Source organism: Ailuropoda melanoleuca, chromosome 16 (assembly GCF_002007445.2).
Source record: "Ailuropoda melanoleuca isolate Jingjing chromosome 16, ASM200744v2, whole genome shotgun sequence".
Taxonomy (NCBI): domain Eukaryota; kingdom Metazoa; phylum Chordata; class Mammalia; order Carnivora; family Ursidae; genus Ailuropoda; species Ailuropoda melanoleuca.
Window position 1 is genome coordinate 16,877,344 of NC_048233.1, and position 24,676 is coordinate 16,902,019.

The window sequence follows — 24,676 nt, forward strand, 5'->3', positions numbered from 1 at the left end:
ACATGTATTCATTTATGGGTGTAGAGTGTTTTCAGACATGCGGTATCGCAACAGATCTAATACAGAAACAGATAGGGGAATCTAGCTGTCTTCGATTAAGCCAGACATTATAGATACTTGCAAAAATCTGAAACAGTATCATTCTTCTCTCTAATATTTTCTTTGTTTTTGAAAGTGTAGCCATTTTTCATAGGAATATATTGTTTATGTTAACATGTAAAGGGGTAATTGACGTTATCTTAAATGAATTTCTTAAATGTTCTAGGTTTGTTTCTAATATGGCATTTCTTGATAAATATAACTCACATAAACAAAACCTCTTTGAATCTTCCATAATTTTTAAAAGTGTTAAAAGGGTCTTGAGACCAAAAATAGGAGAACCTCTGTTGCACAGCAACCTACTGGACAGTTTCTACTTCTACATTCAGCTAAAGTGTTAATCTAAATACTTAATACCCTTCCTTTCCTGCCCAGGTAAGGATTACTATTCCATCTTAATCCTCTGCTTGGCCATAAACTTTGTGTTTACACTGTTGGCAGAAAAGAGGCAATATTTCACTAAAGTTCCTCTGAAAGTGTTTATTTTGAAGTTGCTTTCATTTTACTTAATTTTTTCACCTTTGAGGTTTTTTTTTTTTTAAGATTTTTTTTTATTTATTTATTCAACAGAGATAGAGATAGCCAGCGAGAGAGGGAACACAAGCAGGGGGAGTGGGAGAGGAAGAAGCAGGCTCATAGCGGAGGAGCCTGATGTGGGGCTCGATCCCATTATGCCGGGATCACGCCCTGAGCCGAAGGCAGACGCTTAACCGCTGTGCCACCCAGGCGCCCCACCACCTTTGAGTTTTTTTAGCCACATGTCTTAGATTCCTTTTATTAACTTTTACAATTCTAGTCTTCAAGGAGTAGTTTTTTCTTTGTGTCTAAATGAAGTCATTAGACAATGGACTATGTGCAATTTTTAAATATTTCCTTAACAATTATTGTACAGAGTTATATTTATATTAGCTGTGGTATTATGTCCTTTTACAGATGCCAAAGACTCAATTGTTAGCTCAATTTAGAGGAAACTAAGGCCTGAATAGATAGAATCACTGCTCATGAAACTTGTATAAAAACTGAATAGTAAGCCAGTCTGATGTTTTGCTTTTGACCAAAATTGGTTTTGTTCTCTATTCAGACATGCTTGGAAAGTAAATTAAATAACCTAAAGTTACTTAAATGAACAATTAAAATTTTGAATAACGTTAAAGAAGTGATTATTTCACATGAACCCTTGTTGCACCTAATTTTAAAAATTCGTAATAAATAAAAATTCCTCACCTTATATGATCTTCTCTCCAACAAGTCATAGAATTTTACCGACCTTGTATCTTTTTAATATCTCAAATCTGATAGATTGCCATTTATTACATTATAAATGATTTGTTTTCTGAATGATTATAAGAAAGCATCTTACAAGTTTAAGTAAATGAGGACCTAGTTAGTATCAGCCTAATGAATCTTCTAATGATACTTAAGTTACTTCCCCAGACTCAAGGTATAATGTCCATGCCTCTAGTAATTAGTAGTCCCAAGGTTAGCAGAATCACTAGAGAGTGGCTCCTGGTTTATTATTGGCAGGAATTATATGTATTTTTCAAGCAAGTCAGGTTATTGGAAAGTACAATAACCTGGCTTGTGGAAAATTCAAAATAGGTTGAGTTCTCCTGTCACATATGACCTTTCAGTCTGTAAATATCACATGACATTCAGAAAATATGGGTAGCCCTCACCTCATTGAGGAATGTGTTACTGAGTTTGAAATGCCAATAACTATATCCCAAGAGAATGTTTAAACAATTTCAGACAACATCATGGGGAAGAAATGCCAAGATTTGTGGAACATATTTGTCCATTGATCTTTGCCTGAGTTCAGGCCCCTAGAAAGGTATTAAGCAGAAATTCTCTAGAGGCAGAGATTCCTGTTTGGAGCTATTATGCTAAAAGAATATTTTAAGTTAAACAAAAAAATATAATACTTGTTCTTTTACAGAAAGATGCTTATTCTTAAAGGGACATATGATTTGGAGCTTTTTTCTAGTGCTGTTAGTGAACTTACACGTATTCATGTATATTCATAATTAGTTAAATGAGCCTTGTTTTTTAAAAATCATTATATTTTAGTAACCAATGAAACTTTCATATAGAAAGTTTGAAAAGCTTTAAAGATTAAGCTTAAAAAGGAAAACTAAAATCATCCATGAAATTTCCAGATATTTGGTATTAATATTTTTAATGTTCTCATATTTTTGTCAAACTTATGGAGAAATATGCACATTTTTAAGTGGTATTATACTGCATATATTTTTCATTGTATTTTTATATCACTAAATATTCTTTCAATATTTTTAGACTGTGTGTATTCTATTATATGGTCATAGCTTATTTAACTTTTATTTTAGACATTTATGTTATTTGCAATTATATATGTCCTCACACATATCTCTGATGATCTTCTTAGGATAAATTCCCTGAAGTAAATCATTAGAACAAGGAATAATCAAATTTTAAAGATTTTTTAAAATACATGTTGCTATATATTGCCATAATGTATGAAGGAACACATTTCCCAGGAGCTTCGCTAACACTGCCAACGTCTCTCTTAATGTGGCCAACTCTTCCTAAAATAATCAAATGAAAGTTATATTTGGATATGCTTTACTGTTGTTAGGCCTTAGTCACATCCCAGGATGTCATGTGGTTAGTCTCTTAGCAATTTCTCTTCCAATTTATTCCTAAACTTCATGCAAAAGTAGTGAATAAAAAGATCCATTCCTTTCCATTAACATGTGAAAATGTTCTTCCCTGCATTTCCACATATTAATACAAATATATAATTTTTTCTTTCGGGCTGTACAGATGTAACTAGTGTTTGTTCTCCTATTCCTGAAGGAGTCTGAAAAAGAATAATACATCCTTCTTTTTCATTACCTTCAGATTTGTTTTTCTCTCACTTTTTTGACCAAGGGGAAACAAATTTTAAAAATCTGGGACTTACATAAGTGGTATTCTTGAGTTAAATCTATTGCTACCAATGTAAATTATTTCAGAGCACAGCAAGAAATAAAATGGGCTCAATAGTATGATTTTTCTCATTATTATCATCATGATCAATGCATTGTTATTAATGACCCAATATATACGGAGCATGGTGCTAAATCCTAAGAATTAAAAAAGAAGAAGAGGAGGATAGAACAATTCTTATCTTCAGTTGATTTATTCACTAATTGAGGAATGATGGGACATATATAATAAAAGATAAATTCTAATAAACACTAGCATATCCTAATTGCCCAATGGAGTCAGCCAGTCAGTGCCCTTGGAGTTCAGAGAAGTGATTAATAAAGATTGGGATAGTCTTTTAAAATCCTTTAAGAGGATTTGATCCACATTTTGAAGGAGGACTGAAACTTTAGCAAGAAAAGAGAAGCTGTTCCAAGTGGGGGTTACAGTGCTCACAGAGGTGAGAATGCACATGACATTTTCAGAGTAAAATAACCAGTAAGCCAAAGCAGTTTATTCAGGATTACAGTAGGAGAAAAATCTGGTGTTCGTCTAGCCTTGGCTATCTAGATAAGCAGTATGGACCTAAGAGAAGTACATTGGAAATAGAAAACCATTTAGTGTTTTATGAGAAATGAATTTAGAAATAATTTAGGGAAATGTATAAGCTATTACTATGAAAAATGTTAGTACCAGCATGAGATAATTATGGCCTAGACTAGCTAGTTGCGGAAGAAACTAAGAACAGACATAATACTAGAGTACCATTAGGATAAAAAAGCCAACCGAACTTGGCAACTGATTAGATATAAAGATGAGAGACTACTAGGAACTTATTATTCTGCTGTGCTTATATCAGGGATTCATTATGAATGAGCCTGCCTTCAACCAAGTACATAATATAGAATCCCACTGAGAAGGCTGTGATAAACTCTACAGGGGGCTACCAAGTAACTGGAACAGCTTCCCAGGTAAATTGGTCCTTGAGTTTTGACTTCAAAGATGAATCGAATTTTGACAGATGGGAAAGGGTGGAAAATTCAATGAAGAGGGCAAAAGAGGGGGAAATATGACTCAAAATTTTAGACCTACATGATTGGAGAAAGGTAATGCAGACCACAGGAGAAAAGTCTAGAGGTAGAGATGTTTTAGATGGGAAGATAATTCAGTTTAGACATTCTGCAAACATATACGTAGAGCATATTCACCAATCTGGAGGCATCTGGGACACATCCATGAACAAAACAGTGAAAATTTTCTGCTTTCATGGAGTTTGCATTCTAGTATTTGGAAACAAATACATAATTAGAGATATAGTGTTCACTAAAGAGTTTTGTTTTATTGTGATGTTTGTTTCTATTTTTCTTTCTCTATTGTCTTCATATCAGTAAGATAAAATAAGCACAAAAGAAAGCATGGGTGACTAGCATCTGACTTAAGTCATCACTTAGGCAGCAAAATGTTCCAAGTAACTATTCCCTCTAAGACTTCAAACTGTCCTCAAACTGACCTTGATGTCTACAGGCTTCAGATAAATGGTTTAGTAATTGAGAGCAATAAATTAGAATCAATCACATTTAGTTAGGAGAAAGTAGTCTCAGTGTGCTACAACAAGCTGACCTTCTTCTAGCTTTGCATTTTTATTGCACCCTTTCTGCTCTCCACCTGCACTTGATGCTATGCTGGGATCTTCTGACCTTAGTAGTACTTCATGAGATGTGTCTGGACTATAGTTCTTAGTAGGTCTTACTTCTAGATTGTTAAAAGGGAGAAAATTATTGGAAAAGTATTCGCAAGTCAGAAATAAAGGCTTTGAGGGACTAACTGTGGAAGTGAAATTTTTGTTGCAATTAAAGCACTCAGTTTAATTTAAGAAAAAATATGTAAAACATTACATTTAAGCACTGCATTTCAAACTGCTATGAAGGACAGTTGAGAGATACTAAGTAAAACCAGTTTTCCTTAACACCATAACTGTATAGTATTCATTTCACCCTTCAGTAACCTGATATGCTGAAGAGACTGGACATTAAAGAGTCTAAAGTTTCCTGACCTTCTTAGTGTTAGGAGCCAATCTTCAGAGCTCTCACCTGATTGGTTGAAAGCATTCAGTTTGTTTCCATGCAAAAGGATTTTTTACTTTGTTTGTTTATTTCCTTGTTTTTCAATCAGTTTGAATCAGTTACTATAAGTAGTTCCTTCAAGTTTTAAATTACACATATCAATTTTTTCCGAAAACTTGTTTTTTAAAAATTGTTTTTGCCAAAGCCCCAGTTATATCTAATCATGTCAAAGCAGTATGTCAAAAGCATGTCAAAACGTTGTGGTGCCAAACGTTATCTCTAGGCACTTCCCAGGAGCTTGGAGATAATTGAATCTAATTCTTCCGATGAACAAGATGATGGCAGCCTGTGGAGCCCATTTGAGGATTAATTGTTTTGGGGATAGATATTCAAATGCTAAATACTTTCATAAATTAAGCTCAGTAACAAACATTTATTAAGTGTCTAATGGGTGCTAAATCTTAAAATAGACATAGCAGCCCAAAAATGAATAAGGCACAGTTACCCTCAAGACCCTCATATCCTAGTAAGATTTAGTCTTATTAAATTATTTTTGTTTATTAGATTTCTGGTTTTTCATTATTATCTGGCCAAAACTCATTTAAATATATTATATCCCATTTTTAATCATATAAACAATCAGGTCTCCAGCTGGTAATAATTTACTTAACAAATGCATGGCTAAATAATAAGCAAAGATTTTCATACACTTTAGAAAAGATTTTAGATGTCCTACAGTCTTTTATAGACAAGGAGGCTGGCAGTTTTTCTGACTTAAACTCAAGTTTCCAAAATCTAGTTGAAAAGGCTTTTTATTGCAGTCCACATTGGAGTACAGAATGAGAGAGTAATAATTTGGTGCTGATAATCTTCTTAACTGGTTGTGAGATTATGATTTTATCTTATGTGCTGGGGGTGGAATTCGTTCTCTCTTCTCCCTGGTATTTCTCATGGATTACACCATACCATTGGTAGCTTAATAGATATATTTACTTTGTATTAGTTTTCCAGATCAAGAAATTCGTAAAGTGGCAGTTCAACAATTAGACAACCTCTTGAATGATGAACTACTGGAATATCTCCCACAACTAGTTCAGGTAAGAACAGCAGAGTTTCCAAAGGATTCTAGGATTTTAACTAATAGTCCTCTAAAAAGAGTTTCCAATAAGTCAACAGTAGACTACATAAAAGTGGTATTGTAATTTGGCAAGCCAGGGACTAAATAATAGCTCATGTGTCAACATGGGTAACATAAACATTCTTTAGCCCAAACTGGTAGTTACAAAAAAGGTCTATAAGAACAAAAGGGGACATTTTTAAAAAGTATTATTATTTAGAACTGGGGGAAAAAATAGAAACACCGATGGTGAAATCTTTTCATCTAACTATGTAGAATAATTAAAAATAAAATGAATGGTATTTAGAAAATAGTCTTTTGCTAGGCAGCTCCTCATAATATGTTTCTTGCCTTTCCCTTAGAATATTCTAACACTGATCTTAAATCTATAAAAGTGGTTTTATAAGATAATACCTGAATTCTGCCAACAGATACTGCATTGTAGCCGTAACATTAAATATCACAATGTTGGAGTAATTTTAGAAAATAATATGGCCAAATAAATGAAATATAGAAATATGAGCAAAGACTGATTTAGTCTGAATATTTTGAAATATAAACAACCATACATCTTGCTAATGGCCACGTAAATGATTGAATATCTGAACTACAAATAATATTGTTTTCCCAAGTTGACAAATGTAATGAGGGCTGAATAGTAGTTCTAATATAGTGGTCTTTATGTTTTTCGGTTTTTGTTTTGTTTTTTAACTCCGATGTTTTCTTATCTGAAAGGTCAGGTTGTAATTACAAGCTATTTTAAATGCCAAGTGCCTCAGTTTTTGAACATTTAATAAAGAGAACTTTTTTTTTTTTAAGATTTTATTTATTTGAGAGAATGAGAGCACAAGCAGGGTGGAGGGGGAAGGGGGCAGAGGGAGAAGCAGACTCCCTGCTGAGCACAGAGCCTGATGTGGGGCTTGATTCCAGGACCCTGAGATCATGACCTGAGCTGAAGTGAGACAATTAACCGCTTAACTAACTGAGCTACCCAAGTGCCCCTAGGACAGAGAACTTTGAGATTAATGAGGAAAACACCTATCAATGACTGAAATACCATATTGCTTTGCACATGGTTTGCACAAGGACTCCTAAAGTGAAAGCTGGTTTAAAATACCATATAGTTACCAAAGTTACTATAGTTACCATATAGTTACTAATACCATATAGTTACTAAGTTACTATAGTTAATAAAATACCACATAGTTACTTCTACCGATTTTTATAGTTGTGATTTTTCTATACTTATCAGGATATTGTATGAAAATAAAAATTAATCAAACTTGTAGGAACACTGTTCATCTCATTATTCATGAGTATTGGCAGCATGCTCTATCTAACCTAAATCAAAAAAGTAAGTTTTTACAAAACTTTGTATAAACTAAACCCATTTGAAAACGGCAGTCTGGAATAAATAAGCAATACACTTGGCACCAGGAATATCGCTGAGAGCCAAATACCTGCAAATCCAAATTCATATGACAAGGTGCACACAGAACCCAACATAACAGATACACAGATGTAAAATGAGGAAGTGCTGCAACGACTCCCTAATTAAAAATGAAGACTATAAAGTGTTTTGAGATGGAAAGAAATGACTCTAAAAAAAAATAAAACTGGGAAGAATTTTCAAAACCTTTATTATAGAATTTACCATTAAACTTCCATGCTCTCCCCTGACTTTGAAACTTCAAACACATAAAAACTTTTGAAACAAAAAATTCTACCCTACTGATTATTTTCTTGAAGTACGTTATTTTATTATATATTATATTGTTAGAGTTATGCAGGATATATTAAAGAAATAAGACAGGACTCCAAGACCATAACAGAAACAGAACATATTGTTCATAGCCAGAAAGCAATTAAGACACAGACCCAGAGGTTACGGCAAACCACAGGTCAACACCGTGTAGGTAGGTTCCAAGAACAGTTCATAATAATGCAGTGTGCACCAGAAATATTGCCTACCTCCTAGATGGTGAGGTAGGATTTAGGGGGAAATTGTACCAGTGCACAGAGTGATGCAGGGAGTTTGAAAACAAGTGAAGCAATTTAAGAGCAACAAGTAGTTATTCAAGAAGAAATAATGGGGAAACCTAAAAGGAAAGCTAAAAAGACAAACATGGAAGTAAATTCTAAGACATCTTCTCTTGCTCATATGCTCATATGATATGCTCTTAGGGCATCAGCATGACTTAGCGCACCATTAGCAAGTAAGGGAAAGCAAGCCATGGCTGCAGTTTAAGAGAACATACATTATGGTCTTTATACATTCAGACAACATTAAGAGTTTATGTAAATTTGCTAAAATCAACTTTGGCACTCTGAGACCTTAGGAATTCATAAACTTTCCCATCCTTGAGGATGGTCAGCATATTGAGGTATTTCTTCAGGTGTGTATGTGAATGTGTGTACTGCCTACTTTTGTCTGCTGTCTGTACTATGGTATAAAACCTGGCTTAAACTCTGTGTGTGTGGGTGTGTGGGTGTGACTTAAAATGGCTATTGAACAACTAAAGATAGAAGCTTTGCCTCTTAAACAGGGATGGAAATTTTTTTGAAGAGAGCCTCATTTTCATTTTCAAATATGTTCAGATTTCTGGGATGATGATGGGGCCCAGGTACTGCCTGTGGACGGTGAAGCCCCTGCCGAGTACCTAATCTGAATTAGGTCCGTAAGGATATTGGGGGTTGTCATACTGTCTGTATTTTCCACCAGGTTGGGTATCCTAGAAAATCCTAAAGAGCTGTTCACAGTGGTGATGAGGGAAAGGATTTGGGGAGGGGTGGGCTAGGGTGGCACCAATTAGCTCTGAAACTTCTAAGTAAAGTTTCAGGTTCTTCAGGGTAATACTGATGTATCAATTGGCTTTCAATGTGCATCAATTTCATTGCCCGAAGAGGAAAAGTATCTACTACTTAATAATGCCATTTTTATATCTAGGACACTGATCATACTATGTATTTTTGTGTGTGCCAGGATTCTCCTCCTAGGCATGGTTGAACACCACCGACCATCTGCTCTTATTTATTATCCTGTGATACTAAAGCATAAATAAGAAAGAGACTACACAAATCCAAGTTGTGATGTGTATGTGCTATGTTATTATACACCAGCAAATAAGGTTATCTTATTATATCAAATATCAAATATAATTTTAACGTTTTGTTACAATGTTAATGCTGTTTTCCTTTGTCTTTTCATAAGCCTCTTAAGCCCCTTTGTATTCTGCTAGAATTTTGTTACTGAGAAGAAGAGTAAATTAATTATATCTCTTACTTCAGGCTGTCAAGTTTGAATGGAACCTTGAAAGTCCTCTGGTACAACTCCTATTGCACCGATCATTGCAAAGCATCCAGATTGCCCATCGTCTTTACTGGTAAGATTAACTAAAATAGGATAGGATGCCTTTTTTTGTTGTCAACTTCTCTCTGTGGGACCACTCTAGAAGAAGTAGGTTTCTTACCTTGTAATTGATATAAACCTCCACTTAAAGTTCAGCCAAATTTGAGTCTTTGTCAAGGTTATTTTTATTTATGAGTATAATTTAGCTGTCATCATCTTCAAAATCTTCCTTTTGTACAGTTGCTGCTGTTTGAATCCAATCAGAATTTTAAATCTGGATGATATCTTTCCTATAGCTTTATTATTTTTTTAAGAGAGAGTGAGAGAGCACATGCGCTCGCATATATATGGCAGACAACATCTACTAGCTTCAATTGCTAATGAAGAACTTTAATTAATAGGAATAAAAGTGAATCTCATTTTTTAGTATGTTTTTCTGCTTCAAGAAATGTTCCTCATGTTGACATCATTCTTCCTATGAAAAAAACTCAAGATTTTATAGTAAAGTGGAGATACAAGGAATTGTTAGGCACCGATGTTTATTTTGATGTTCGTTTTCATTTCAAATGTCTAATATAAAAAGCAGAACATTTTCCTCTTCTATGTTAGTATAGGGAGGCATCAGACACATGACTAGCCCTGGGCCCTTCACTGAATGGACTCTTTCATCAAGCTTTGAATGAAGTCTTATTCTTCTTAGTTTTTCAATCAGCTACTACTTTGTTAAGGGAGCTTAAGTGGATGCATTTGGTGATCTGCTCTCACAGGAAAACTAGGACTAAGTTACCAGGGCCCATCTGTGCACATGCAGACTTATGACAGAAGGGGGCAGAAGAGGGCTGCTTGAACAGTCAATCAGGCCTGATGCCAAACCGGAGCTGGCAAGGCTAGAGCAATTTCAGGAGATTGACCCAATCAGGTATTAGGCAATTGGTATCACTCGTGAAGTCAAAACTGGATTGGAGAAAGAATGTGAGCAGAAGTCAGGGACTAACCTAAATCAGGAATTAGGGCCCAAAGAACAAGTTGTTGCATCAGTGTCTGCTGGTCCTGAATGACAAGGCAATGGGATTTCTGTCACCGCCAGTCCTTTCCAAGGTGGCAGTGGCATTGAAGGACCAAATCCTATGAGCTGTAAGATGCCACTCATAAAATCGAGATAATGCAAAATTTTACCATTCATTTTCTAAACGCTCTGTCCTAAACTTATCTAGAATTTTGGTTCAATTTCTCAAATTTCTCAAATCAAGGACTACTCTAAATAAAGCTAAATAATGTGGAAATTTTGCATCATGTGATTGAAGTCACACCTGTCCCTCTCATCCTTTCTTTCTTTTTTCTTTTCTTTTTCTTTTTCTTTTTTTTTTTAAAGAGAACTTTTTATTACTTTTATGTACAGGAAATTCAACAGCGTCCACTCAGTCCAGTTTGGTGGCCAGTTCTTTAGTTTTTGTCTTTTCCAGTTTGGCAATGCAAGCCTCCGACTTCGGACCTGGGACGTTGCTTCCCCAGTGGCAGCAGATCTCATATCTGTCATTATAATTGGCCCTGGTGGCTGCCACCAGCTTAGCCAGAGCTCCTGTGTCTTCCGAGTTAACCTGTGTGAAGGCGACAGTGGCGCAGGTCTTCCTATGGACCAGATGCCCCAGCCTGGCCTCCCTCTCATCCTTCCTCCTAAATACGGCTCAGCCGATGCCGGAAATTCTATCATCAGTGAGTCACTACTTTAGGTTAAATATTGTTCCCTCCCAGAATTTTTTTTTCTAATGTGGAAATATATATATATTCAGAACATAATGGTCACGATGAATTAGATGATCATTTGTTCATTTATGTAACAAACCTTGAGATACTAGACACTGTTGAACTATTATGGATAAAACAGAACAGTCCTTGCTGAAACAAGCTCACAGGCTAACAACACAACAGCTAGCAGCCAGGGGCAGGGAGGAGCCCACTGGCTATGTGAAGGAGAAAAGTGACAACAAATCCTGTCCATTTTAGGGTGATCCATCCCAAATATAACCACAAGGTAGAGAGGCAAGGCTGGCCATCAAGTAAATAAAAAAGTCTAAACATGCACTCCAATTCTGCCAGAGTTAAATACCGATGAAGGCATACAAATGAATACACAGAGGAGGTAAATGCTGTCTCTACTTTGAGATCTGAAACACTCCCTGAAGAAAGAGCAAAGAGCTGTACTTCAGGGAGTTATCACAGTGTAATAGAGCATGCATGATACAGAATCAATAGAAGGTTTTAAAGCCTCTCCTTTACCTTCTAGAATCGTTATATTACTACTAACTCACCTTTTACCTTCACAATGTAATGAATAATAAATTATTGCTTCACTCTTTTATGAAGGAAAGCTATGTCTTGCTGTCATTTAATATTGATCTCTTATAATCATCTTTCACCTTATTGTTCTCAGAAAAGTATGCACAGGATAAAATCTCTACAATAAGCAATTTTCTAAGCTAACAATAGCTACTCTCTACCTCAACCAACCTGAAAAAAGTGATGGGTATTTTTAAGAAACTTTACATTTTATGCAATAATCTGTAAAATCCATTAGCATAGTTTTCTAGTTAAGGCACAATATAGGAACAGCTGGGTTTTTTGTTTTATTTCTATTTTATGTGATAAGGGTTTTATATAGTTCTTCTCATAAAAAGATTGTTTTTTAAGATTTTATTTATTTATTTGACAGAGAGAGAGTACAAGCAGGGGGAGCAGCAGAGAGAGAGGGAGAAACAAGCCACCCTGCTGAGCAGAGAGCCCAATGCGGGTCTCAATCCCAGGACCCTGGGATCATGACCTAAGCCAAAAGCAGACACTTAGCCAACTGAGCCACCCAGGCACCCCTTCATAAAAAGATTTTTAAAAACAGAATGCAATTTTAAATTAATTTTCTTGTACCATTTGTGTTATTTCTTGTATTAAGTATATATGAAAATAGAACCTTACGATCTTATATAAAGTTCTACCTCAAATCAATGCAAAAGCCAGGAACAAAGCTCCACCTTAAATTTATCCCTAATTTAAATTATTTCCTCTTCGAATTCTTTTATTTTGTTAAAAAAAAAAAAGTAAAGAGTTAAAAAAAATGAACATTTTGTGCATGCATACTGACCTCAAATGTTGGAACTTGCACCAGAGCCGGCCTTTGGGAACTGAACTTTCTTTTTTTTTTTTTTTTTTTTTTAAAGATTTTTTATTTATTTTTTAGANAGACAGAGATAGAGACAGCCAGCGAGAGAAGGAACACAAGCAGGGGGAGTGGGAGAGGAAGAAGCAGGCTCATAGCAGAGGAGCCTGACGGGGCTCGATCCCACAACGCCGGGATCACGCCCTGAGCTGAAGGCAGACGCTTAACCGCTGTGCCACCCAGGCGCCCCGGGAACTGAACTTTCTAATCCACTCTCCAGCAATTTTTCATTACAACAACAAAATGCAATTATATCACTGCTTCCTTAGATAGTAATCTGGTATTCCTATAATAATATCAGTCTTCCTCTGTCATAGTTTATGCTGGAGATTTGGGTTAAGGCCTTGAAAAAACAGCATTATACTACTTAATTTTCACTGTTTGTCAGTGAGACTACAGCTTTACTTTAGCCAACAAGATATATGGTCAACAAAAAGGAAATCTATTCTTCCTCAATATGACCTGAATATTAGTAATTATCTTTGTCTTCTAGTAATATTTGAATTTGGCTTCCAAAATAAGTAGACTGTTAAATACCCATGGAGTTACAGGATTTGGGAGTCAAATGGAACCTTAGGAATCAACTACTGTAGCATTTTTTTTTTTTTTTTTTACCCAGAAAGGATTTCAACAAGTTAAGTGACTCATCCAATGACAATCATCTACCTAGCTAAGGAATTGAGATTAAAATATTTTTTCATGACATCTCATACCCAATTCAGGTCTCTTTCCAATTTAACATCTACTTCTAAGAAAAGTACAGCTTGGAAGAATTCACAAAATGTTTGTTTTTCTATCAAAAATTAGGAACTCATTTGAGTACACTAAAGTGATGGCTTTTCCTTAACTTGAATGCAAAACTGAAGAGAAAACAATATCCCAAAATGAGATCTTTATATTTAATACTCAAAGTTTTTGCCATTATGTGTTGGCATAATCCAAAACTGCTATCCTTTATAATATTAATTAATAGGCATGTGCAGGAAGCACCAAAAAAATTGTATACTTGAAGGAATTTTGAAGGGAATAGTAGGTTTTTCCCAGAATTTCTCTTTTGTAGTTCCTGATTCATACCTAAAACACTAAATTTGTTCTCTTAGTTTACCATTAAACCATGAGTGATAAGAAAACAATTCCTGAGTAATTTCCTTAGTAGACTCAGTTTGTACTTATCTTTCAGTACTTATTATATAAAACCAAGACTCCATTTTCTCAAAAACACTATTTAATTAAGCCAGCATAATGCTAATGAAATTCAAGTCAGCCCATTTCATCAAGTTAAATGAGTTAGAAAATAAATTCCTGTAGTCCAGGCCAGAACTTGGCAATAATAAAATGTAAGCAAAATCCATCTTTAGTTTCCTTCAAAGTAAAAATACCCAGTAAGCAATTGGATATAGAAGCCTAAAGAGCAGGAGAAAGATCTAGACTGGTAACAGAATGGGACTGTATCAGCACATTGATGGGACTTGCCAAGCTTCCATCTTATGGTTCAGTCATCCCCTGAATTTGGAGTTCTCACCAGAATCCTTGTACCTGCATCCAGATTTTAAAAAAGAAACCCAGAGTATCATGGGATAGGCTGGTGATGGGTAAAAGGAGGGCACATATTGCATGGTGCACTGGCTGTTATACGCAAATAATGTATCATGGAACATTGCATCAAAAACTAGGGATGTACTGTATGGTGACTAATATAACAAAATAAAAATTATTAAAAAAAAAAAGTATTTTCAAGGGCCTGGTCTAGAAGGAGCACGTACCTCTTTTGCCTACATTACATAGGTCAAAAGTCAATAACAAGACCCCACCTACTAGATGCAAGGGAAAATAGGAAAGTGGACCATGTATATATCTATATACAGAAGCAAAATGCTGTTTGATCTGGTAAATCCAGAGAAGTGTCTGCCACAGAGGTAAAACAATGTAGATGACTCAAGAAATTTGATCATCAAATTTAGAGAAAGAGGACATGGAAGGAAAACCAGTACTTGCTCTTACATATATTAATTGGCTTTCTTTTCAAAAACTAAGATTGATCTCACTAGACAAAAAAGACTATTGCCTAACTACTTGAATAGAATCATCATTTTGGCAGATATCCTTTAAAAATGTCTTCTGTCCAACAATTCTGTAAGTATTTCCAAGAGATTTAACCTATGGGTATATGTTTAAACCATTTTACCTAGATGGCTCATTATTAACTTACTTATGTGGCTATGGTGGACAACAGGTATCTTGGCCCAAGAGGTCCAAAACTGAATTAAATATCCCTACCCTCTCCTCTTTCAGTCCTTGCGCTCACTATGTCCAAACCTCCTTTTTTATCTGCAATATCCTGGTTAACAGCCACTACTAAGATATCCAACACAGGAAATCTGGGAGGCATTATTCTTACCCAACAACCTTCCTCATTCAGACAGTCTTTAAGACCTGACTATTGTTTCTCATAAGTATGTCTTAAATTTGTACCTTTTCTATTTCCATGGCTAGCATCTTACTTCAAGCCTTCAGTACTTGGATGATTACAACAGCTTTCTAATTGTTTCTTGTTTTTATTTTTCAGTTTTTTTTTTTTCACTTCCATTCTTACCTACCTCCAGCTCATCCATCCTCCACGCTGCTCTTGGTGTAATCTTTATGTAATACAATTTGATCTCTAACTCATAAGGTAGGTTCTAGTTCCAAGGTAACCCACAGCTGGCTAGAATAATTCCATAATTCCAATCAGCTCTTTCTTGCTGGTAGAGTTTAGAATTTTTAGCTGTTGAAGAAAAAAAATCTATTCTTCCTTAATATGACCTTGCAATAGATTTTGATGATTTCAACTCTGCCTGCTTCCCACCCCTGTTTTATATGACTTTCTGCATCTGAACATAGTCTTTTCTATTCTCAAGTAGTTATTCAGATTTCCAGAGAGCTTTCATGTGCTGATGGCTTTGTACATGGTATTTCTCTCTGTTTGAAATGCAGTTGCCCTATTGTTTGCACAGAGTCCTATAGGACTCAGCTCAAATTTTTATCCTCTTTGAAGATGTCTCAGCCCTTGTACACACTGCCGATACAATTCTTAGCATATTACATACTTTGATTACTTCACCATTTACCTTTTTTCTAAGATATTTTGGGCTGCAAATAACAAAAATGCCAATTTAACTGGCTTAAACGATATGAAAAATTAATAATCTCACATAACAAGAAGTTCATTAGTAGAGCAGTTCCAGAGTTTTTTATCGCAGCAGCTCACCGATTTTGTCATAAACCCAGTTTCTTTGCCTCATCCTCAGTGTGTTTACTCGTTTTTAATCCAGTTCACATCATGGTTACAAGGAGACTGCCACAGGTGATATCACATTCATACAGGACACTATGCAGCAAAAGAAAAGGGGCTGATCCTTCTTCAACATGAAAAATTTTCTTATAAACTTCATAGCAGAGCTAACTTCCTTTATCATTTGCCAGAATTGGGTCTCATATTATCCTGAGACAATCACCTGATCAGATGGCAATCAGGTGAAATGACTTACCTAATTGGTTTAGAATATTCAGAATATACCCCTAAACTGGTCATCCTTCCTGAAGGTTTTGCTATCTGAACAAAATCTGATTCTTTCTTCAGTTGTGAAGGGGAGACTAGATTTAGTCTGGATGAAACCCTATGTTCCCTTTCTGGATTGTGAGGCCCTATCTTAATCATCCGTCCTTAACACAGAATATTGCATGTAGCACATATAATTGGTATTGAATAAATACCTGTTGAATGAATGAAAGTAATAATCATACCACATACATTTATACTGCCTACAGGCTAACTTATCTTGACTACTGTACTTAAAAGAGCAGACAATCAAGTCATACTGTCCTGAAGAAGCCATATGGTACTAATGTCATTATATTAAGTGTATAAGTTCCCATTGATACTCTCATAATCACTTTTGCTCTTTTTAAGAAATAGAATTCCCTAGCTCTCTGTAGTCGGGAGAAGTTGAGCTAAATGACTTACAGATAAATATATCCTCTGGAATAAAAGTTTTTGAAAAGCTATCAGTTGTTAACAATGACTGGGTCTACAGTATGAGGTGCTTTATACTGACTTAACTATGCTGCTTCTTAAAACCATGACTAAAAATAAAAGGCTATCGGGGCACCTGAGTGGCCCAGTCAGTTAAGCATCTGACTTCAGCTCAGGTCATGATCTCAGGGTCCTGGGATTGACCCCCGCTTCAGGCTCCATGCTCAGTGGGGAGTCTGCTTCTCCCTCCCCTCCCCCTCCCTCTCCCCTCCCCCTGCTTGTCCTCTCTCTCTCTCTCAAATAAATAAGTAAAATCTTTAAAAAAATATTTAAAAAAGGCTGTACCTAGTGATTTAATAAGAAGTGTTTTATGGGCAAATCTTAAGTTAGTAAGCACTACTTCTACCTTTTAAAATATAATTTTCCATGTTAAAACTATATGAGTTTTGGGGAATTACTGAGCAGTTTCTGATTTTTGCTGGCTCCTATCCTACTTTTTTTTTGTTTGTTTGCTTGTGTTGTTTTTTTTGTTTTGTTTTGTTTTGTTTTTTTGGACTGTGAGGATTGATAGTTTTTTGTTGTTGTTTTGTTTTGTATCAGCTGGTGAGTAAGTCCTTTATTTTCAGGCTTAACTTTTTCTATGTTTACTCCTCAAAAGATCACTCTTGAAAAGGTTGAATGGAGGTTTTTCTTACTTTTCTTCTAACTCAATTTTCTATTTTGTTTGTATTACTATAGTTACAAGAGAAAGACAATTACTTTGCTGTTCCTTGTCTAAAGAACTTCGTATGTGTGGCTTTTTGCAGCAAAATCCAGACTTGGATATTTCAATCAAATTCTTGTCATGCTTAATAACCTAGAATTCTTGTTTTTGTTTTGGCATGTATGATTCAGTTTTGACCAATGCAAGTGAACAGCTTGCACAAATAATGCTCATCTTCTCTGGAGTTGACAGTCTGCCTGAAACACTAACCACTCTCGACAGATATGCCGCATAATTATATCTTGCTTGGGTTTAGTGATCTGAAATTGTTAAAGGGAGGAATCCTAATGTACATGTCACTTTCCTTTTTTAAATTAGGGCACTGTGTACTTATGTTTCCTAGGGTGTTATAAATGTCCTTATTTTACCAAAAGGGTAGAACTTTTATTATTTTCTTCCAAGTAAAATTAATATCACTCTTAGAGAGGCTGCTGCTCAATAAACTGTTGACATAAATTGATTGATGATTCTGAAAATCTCACAATACTTAATCTAGAGCTTTGGTAACTAAATATTGTAGGGGTAACTGCACGAGTAGACCAGTGGGCTTCAGTGAACAGATGCAGAAAAGTGTGTAAGTATATTAAGGAAAGAGAGACTTTTATGTTAGGCATCCATTCTTTCATTCATTTGTTCCCTAAGTTTTTATCGAGTGCCTATTATATACATAATTTCTAGCTTTTTGCAAAAGGGATAGAAAATATAAACAAATGATAATAAACATGGTTTAAGCAATGTGTTGTTTTTTTTTAAAGCTTCCTGGCTATTTTAGGCAGTTATCACAGATGTTAAGAATCTATTTTTCAACTCTGTTGTCTCCATAAATTAATTTTAAACATTCCATTCAGTGATTTTCAAATCCTCTTTAGGATTATAAACCCAAATTCAATGTATTCCTTCATAATTAAAATAGTTGTGTCAGTTGTCCAGAGAACCCATACCAGGATCAAGGAACTTCAGGGACTGAATTGGGGATCAGATAGTGACTTGGATAATCTTTAAAATATATTACTCTTCTTTCTCTGCTATAAAGACCAGAATACTAAGGTTTATCAACTCTAGTATGGCTGTGACTTATAGGATATTACAAAGAATTCTAACTTCTATCTTCAATACCTTTTTATCCTTACAGGTAGAAATAATATAGTTAATCCTAGATATTATGCTAGTCACTTCTTATATTCTCAATAACTGCATTCTCTCCATTTTTCAGATGAAGAAATTAGTACTTAAAGAGGCTAAGTATGAAATGCTATTAAGTAGAACAGCCAAAATTTGACCCTGTGCCCTATTCACTATGACCTTCCACCCACTTAAATATAATGAAGGATACAACAAAGAACACTAGAAAGCAGAATAATGTAATACTAAGAGAACAGGATTTGGGGGAAAACATACTTGAGTAGGTCTTCCAACTCAGGTTTCTATTAGCTGTATGGTCTTAGAAAAATTACTTACCCTCCTGATTTTTTTCATAATCTGTAAAGGAAATGTAATTATGCCTAACAGAATTATTGTTAAAATAAATTGAGATCATGTTTATCAAGGTCCTTAATATATATTTAGTATATCCAAAGGATATATGTGTTTAATCATTTAGTATTCCCAAAATTCCAGTTCCCAAGGTCATATCACAAATTAATAATTATGTAGAATTCAGATCTTGGATGCTTGACATTTGACTCCTCATTCCTACCATTGTTCTTTCTTTGTTTTATTCCAAATCAAATTTAAAATTAAAGTTTAATGACAGAATCTGAAATGGGTGATAGTGGGAGCAGAAAAGTCACTGTATAAAATAGTTCAAAGACTTGATGAGCAAAGTATCTTGAAGCACTCTAAGTGTCAGAAAAAGTTGGGAATATGTGCATCATTTAGTATCAGAGAAATTTAACAGGCAAAGGAATGTAGCAAAGGTCACAGATCACTTGTTGATAAATGCTTTCTATCTCACCACATCATTCACTTGTCTGTTAGCACAGTTCAGAAGAAGAAAAAAATGAGTAAAAATTTTCACTGATCCTTTTGTTATTTTATAGGATTAGGTTATGAACTACAAATGAAAAACTGTACTCATTGAAAGAAGTTGAGAACTTAAAAGGCAAAGAACTTAAAGAACCCCTTTTAGATCCATGTATTCTGAAGTATGTTTCAAGTGAAAAATGTTCTTGTTGGGAAAATAAAAAACTTCAACTGAGTGTACTCATTTAAAATAAAGCATATCAAAAGGGAGGTGGGTGGGGGGACAGGTGAAATAGGTGAAGAGGATTAAGAGTACACTGACTGTGAGCATTGAGTATGATGTATAGAATTGTTGAGTCACTATATTGTACACCTGAAACTAATATAACACTGTATGTTAACTATACTAGAACTAAAATTAAAAACATAAACAAACAAACAAACCCTTTACTACAGGAAAAGAATGGATCTTGTGTTGCTAAACCTACCACACTAGGAAAGCACTGTAGACCATCTGAAAAAGATAGGAACTCCCTGAAACATTTCATTAACTAGTGAAGAAAATGTGATTGGTGATTATTTTGGATTTTTCCATTATTAAACCATATTTTTAAATCTTGAATGGTTTACTCCTTTGGCATAAAATATTTATAATAAACCTTATTACTGAGCATGTGACTGCAGTGAGATAATTTATTCTTGAGGTATAATGATAAACCTGCCATTTATATAAGATTCACTTCCATGGTCCCAGTTAGCAATTCCTTCCCATTTGACAATCGGTTAAGGACAAGTGATGATTGCGCATTTCTCTTTTCTCTTTCCTCTACCCAGAATATTTAGCAGTGGTTGTCTTGAAGAAGTCATTTGTTGTTTCTGTATATACATTACAGTTAGGACCAGTTGGTGCTCTAACTTCTGGATAACACTGTACCCACCAGTTTCGGTATTTTATATTAAGGCAACTAGTGATATCAGCTATGACATATCAAGCCTTTTGGTTCTGGGTAATTGACTTAAAATTTTTGAGCCTCCATTTCCTCATCTGTAAAACAAGAATAAAATACCAAAAGTACTTAGCATGAGACCTGACACCTATAGCTACTCTGTACATTTACATTGAATAAATCAATAATTGGAAGAATTGAAATTTTTTTGAGAGTGAAGTGGACATAAAATTATGCAGTATGCCTTATACAACCCCTAGCCTTAACAAATGTTTCTTATCTTTCTTCTTTTTATTTTTTAATCAAATGATGACACTTCATTTGTTGGCAGATAGTTTAAGAACATTTTAATTAGCACTCCCCAACTGAAGTATGTTATCAGATAAGTGGGCATAAATCTATAATTCTGTGATCTAATGCATGCACATTTCACCTAAGTGTAAATGGGAAAACCATGTAAGTGGGAAAAGTTCTGGGACACACTTCTAGTATTTCTCACCACCCCACATCTTGCCACCATTCTGGACAGTTTCATTTCTAAGTGGATGATTCAGCTAAAAAATGCCTCAAGAGCCCTCCATATCCTATTTTACCAACAAATTTTAGCTCCTTCATACTTCAGCAACCACTTTCCATGGCTACATATTAAATCTTTTCATCATTAGGAATGGCTCTTCATCCAAAGTTTTAAACTCAGAAATCTAATGTATTATTAGCCCTTTCCCATTTTGACTTTACTGTACATACTAAACCTAGAGTTACTGCCAATAGAAACTTTACTCTTGATGTTTGCCTTTCTTCAGGCTCATCCAGCCACTCATACTGTGACTTACTTTCCTGGTGATTTTCTTAACTGTTCATTTACATATCTGAGCTAACGTCCTCCATCTCCCTCTCTATCTACCAAGTCACTTGTGAAATGTCTCAGGAGTCAATACTCCCCTCTCCATCTCCACAAAACCCTTCACTCAGGACATTGTGATTTCCTGATTAATATTGCTATTGTTTATTATTTCATCTACCTGATTCAATGATTCTGCAATGCTCATAAGATAAAGATAAAGGGCACCTGCGTGGCTCAGTTGGTTAAGCATGTGCCTTGAGCTCAGGTCATGATCTCAGGGTCCTGGGATTGACCCCTACTTCAGGCTCCATGCTCAGTGGGGAGTCTACTTCCCCTTCTCCCTCTGCCCCTCCCCTCCAACTTGTGCTTTCTCTCCCTCTCTCTCTTTCTAATAAATTAATAAAATCTTAAAAAAAAAATAGGGAGGCCTAGCTGGCTCAGTAGGTTAAGCGTCTGCCTTCAGCTCAGTTCAAGATCCCAGGGTCCTGCGTCAGGCTCCTTGCTCAGTGGGAAGCCTGTTTCTCCCTCTGCCTGTTGTTCCCGCTGCTTGTGCTCTCCCTCTCCCTCTCTCACAAATAAATAAATAAAACCTTTAAAAAAATCTTTAAAAAATAAATACAAAAATTAAAAAAGATAAAGACCAAATTCACTACTCTTATTCTATATAAAATGTCCAACAGAATAAATTTTATTATCAGTGTCAGGAAAACTTGTGTTTCTGTGTGTTTGGAACTTATGGTTCCAAAGCAACCAGTTTGTTTTTAACATATGAAAATGTTGGCTTTCTGAACTCATAGGGTAATAATTCATAGCTTAGGATCTAGTTCACTGTGCCTGGATGCAAACTCTGGTTCTACTATTTATTAGGTGTCTGACTTTCCACAAGGTACTTAGATTTTATAAGACCAATTTTTGTCAGTCATTAAAATGAGGATAATAATAGTATTTACTTTCACAGGATCATTGTGAGAATTAATGGAATGTGATAAGAGTTGGACAGCCTTGTGACACAGAGAATCCAACCAGGTATCAGGCTTATATCTACAAGTTGGGTGGTCCTATCTCATAGGAAGAATTTATTCATTAAGCAAATATTATTAAGCATCTTCCATGAGTAAAAAAATCATTTTGTGGTATTCAGGGATACAGCAATGGATAAAACAGACAAAAATCCCTACTCCTCCTTATATAGCTTTTAAGAAAAATAAGATATATACTTATAAGATATTGATAAAAGCTAGAGAGAAAAGTGAAACAGTTAGGAGATATAAGGAATATGAGGGTTGGGGAAGTGCAATTTTAAGATAGAGTAGCAAGGAAAGGCCTTATTAAAGAGGTGGCGTTTGGAAAAAGACCTCAGTGAAGTAAGAGAATGGATGATTAGGTGTCTAAGGAAGAGAATATGAGGAAGAGGAAAAAGCATATGCAAAGGCATTGAGGTGTGTGTTTGGGGTGTTAGAGAGAAACCAGTGTAGCTTGCTGAGGCTATAATGAGGCCAGTGTAGCCGGATTAACCTGAGCAAGGGGAAAAATAATAGGAAATGAAGTCAGAGGGGAAAAGGGGAGAGGTGAGGACAGGTAATGTAAAATTTTCTATGCCATTATTAGGATATTGGCTTTAATTTAAGTAAAATGGGAAGTCATTAGAGGGTTCTGGGAAGATAAAAGACATGACTTGGTTTATATTTTAACAGAATCACTCTGGCTGTTGTGTTGAGGATCGATTGAAGAAGAGCAGTGCAGGAACAGGAAAAGCAGTTAGGAAGCTAATGCAATAATCTAGATAAAAGATTATAGTGGCCCAGATCAGGGTACAGTAGTAGAAGGAGTGAAAATCATTAAATTCTCGGTTTATTTATAAAAGTAAAGTGAACAGAATTTTCTGATGGATTGGCTAAGGGGCATAAGAGAAACAATTAAATAATGATACTAAGATTGTTGCCTGAACAACTGAAAGAATAGATTTTCGGGAAAGCATGTTCTAAGGGTGGGAAAAAGATATCAAGAGATCAGTTTGGACCTATTAAAATCTGAAATAACTATTGAACATCTTTATCTGGGTTTGAAGGAATTATCAAATCAATGCAAAGATGAGGTTTAAAGGCATAAGAGTAGGTGATATAGAAGAATGAGAACAGATGGAAAGGCAAAGAAGTCCAAATATTTGGTAGTCAAGCCAACATTTGAAAGCCAAAAAAATAAGGCAGAGGCAAAATAAGACTAAAAAGGAGTCAGAGATATAAAAGATGAATGAAGTAAGTATTGAGTCCTTCAAGACTAAAAAAAGTGTAAAAGTAAAAGTGATATGATTAACTGTATCAAATAATGCTAATAGGTCAAGTAACTTTGAGATATGAGTAGTACCATGAAGGTCATTGGACATCATTGAAAAAACAATTTCAGTGAATGGAGGTGAAAGCCTGGTTGGAATAGACTCAAGAGTTAGAAAGAGGAATATCAGAGATAATAACTTTATGCTGAGAGGTATAGGGGAGCAGCTGAAATAGCTGAAGAAGAAAATGGAATCATGAGAGGAGTTGTTTTGCTTTGTTTTGTTTTATTTTGTTTTGTTTAGAATGGGAGAAACAACAGCTTTTTTTATATGCTGGTGGAAAAAAAATAGGGTGATGTTGATAAGACAAGAGAACGTAGGGAAATTTCCCGTGCAAAGTGTTGAGTAATGATAGGGATTAGGATCTATGACACAAGAGGATTGACACAGAGTCCATACATAGTAACAAGAAGAAATGAAAAATAGATGGGAATAGGTGTTGTAAGTAGACATAGTGGTAGTTGCTTTTGTAGTGAAGGAAAGAAAATCATCTTTTGAATGGGGCAGAAGGTGTCAGGAGTTTGAGGAGAGTGGACTCATTTGAAATTACTGCTTATAAATTTAAAGTAGGACCAACTAGAAAAATGTGTGGTTTTCTCCTTGCCCAAGAAATAGGTGGAGTGCTGGATTTAACCAGAAATGTTGTTTACCATAGCACATCATGAAACTAGGGAGGCAAGAGAATTGAAGGTATATGCAAAAGAGAGACAATATAATGATTTATAACTTACAATGATAAACCAAGAAATTTAACGTGTGTAAGGACAGATATGAGGGCATAAACTGGATTGAAGAGAGTAAAAGAATTGACGAATTATAGAGGTCCAAATAGACAAAAAGATGCAAGCATTGGGATTACTAGAGGCAGAGAACTAGAAAAATAGGAGGTGGTGGGTGGAGGGTGAGATGCCTGGAATTGAAATTAAAGAGAGTTTGCAAACACTCCCAATAATGAAATCAAGTATTTAACATGAGATTGAGTGATATTAAAGATAAAAGCATCAAAGAAAGAGATTAAGGAATTGAGAGTCCAA

General features: G+C 35.2%; 1 protein-coding gene across 2 annotated transcripts in view; it reads left to right on the forward strand.

The window, feature by feature from the left end:
• PIK3C2G (phosphatidylinositol-4-phosphate 3-kinase catalytic subunit type 2 gamma) overlaps positions 1–24,676 on the forward strand; it is a 358,071-nt gene that overhangs the window by 156,572 nt on the left and 176,823 nt on the right. For both annotated transcript variants that reach the window (XM_034645915.1, XM_011228226.3), the window contains 2 exons: positions 6,112–6,205; positions 9,514–9,608. In XM_034645915.1, coding sequence (XP_034501806.1) covers positions 6,112–6,205; positions 9,514–9,608 — 189 coding nt within the window. The remainder of the gene's footprint in view (positions 1–6,111; positions 6,206–9,513; positions 9,609–24,676) is intronic.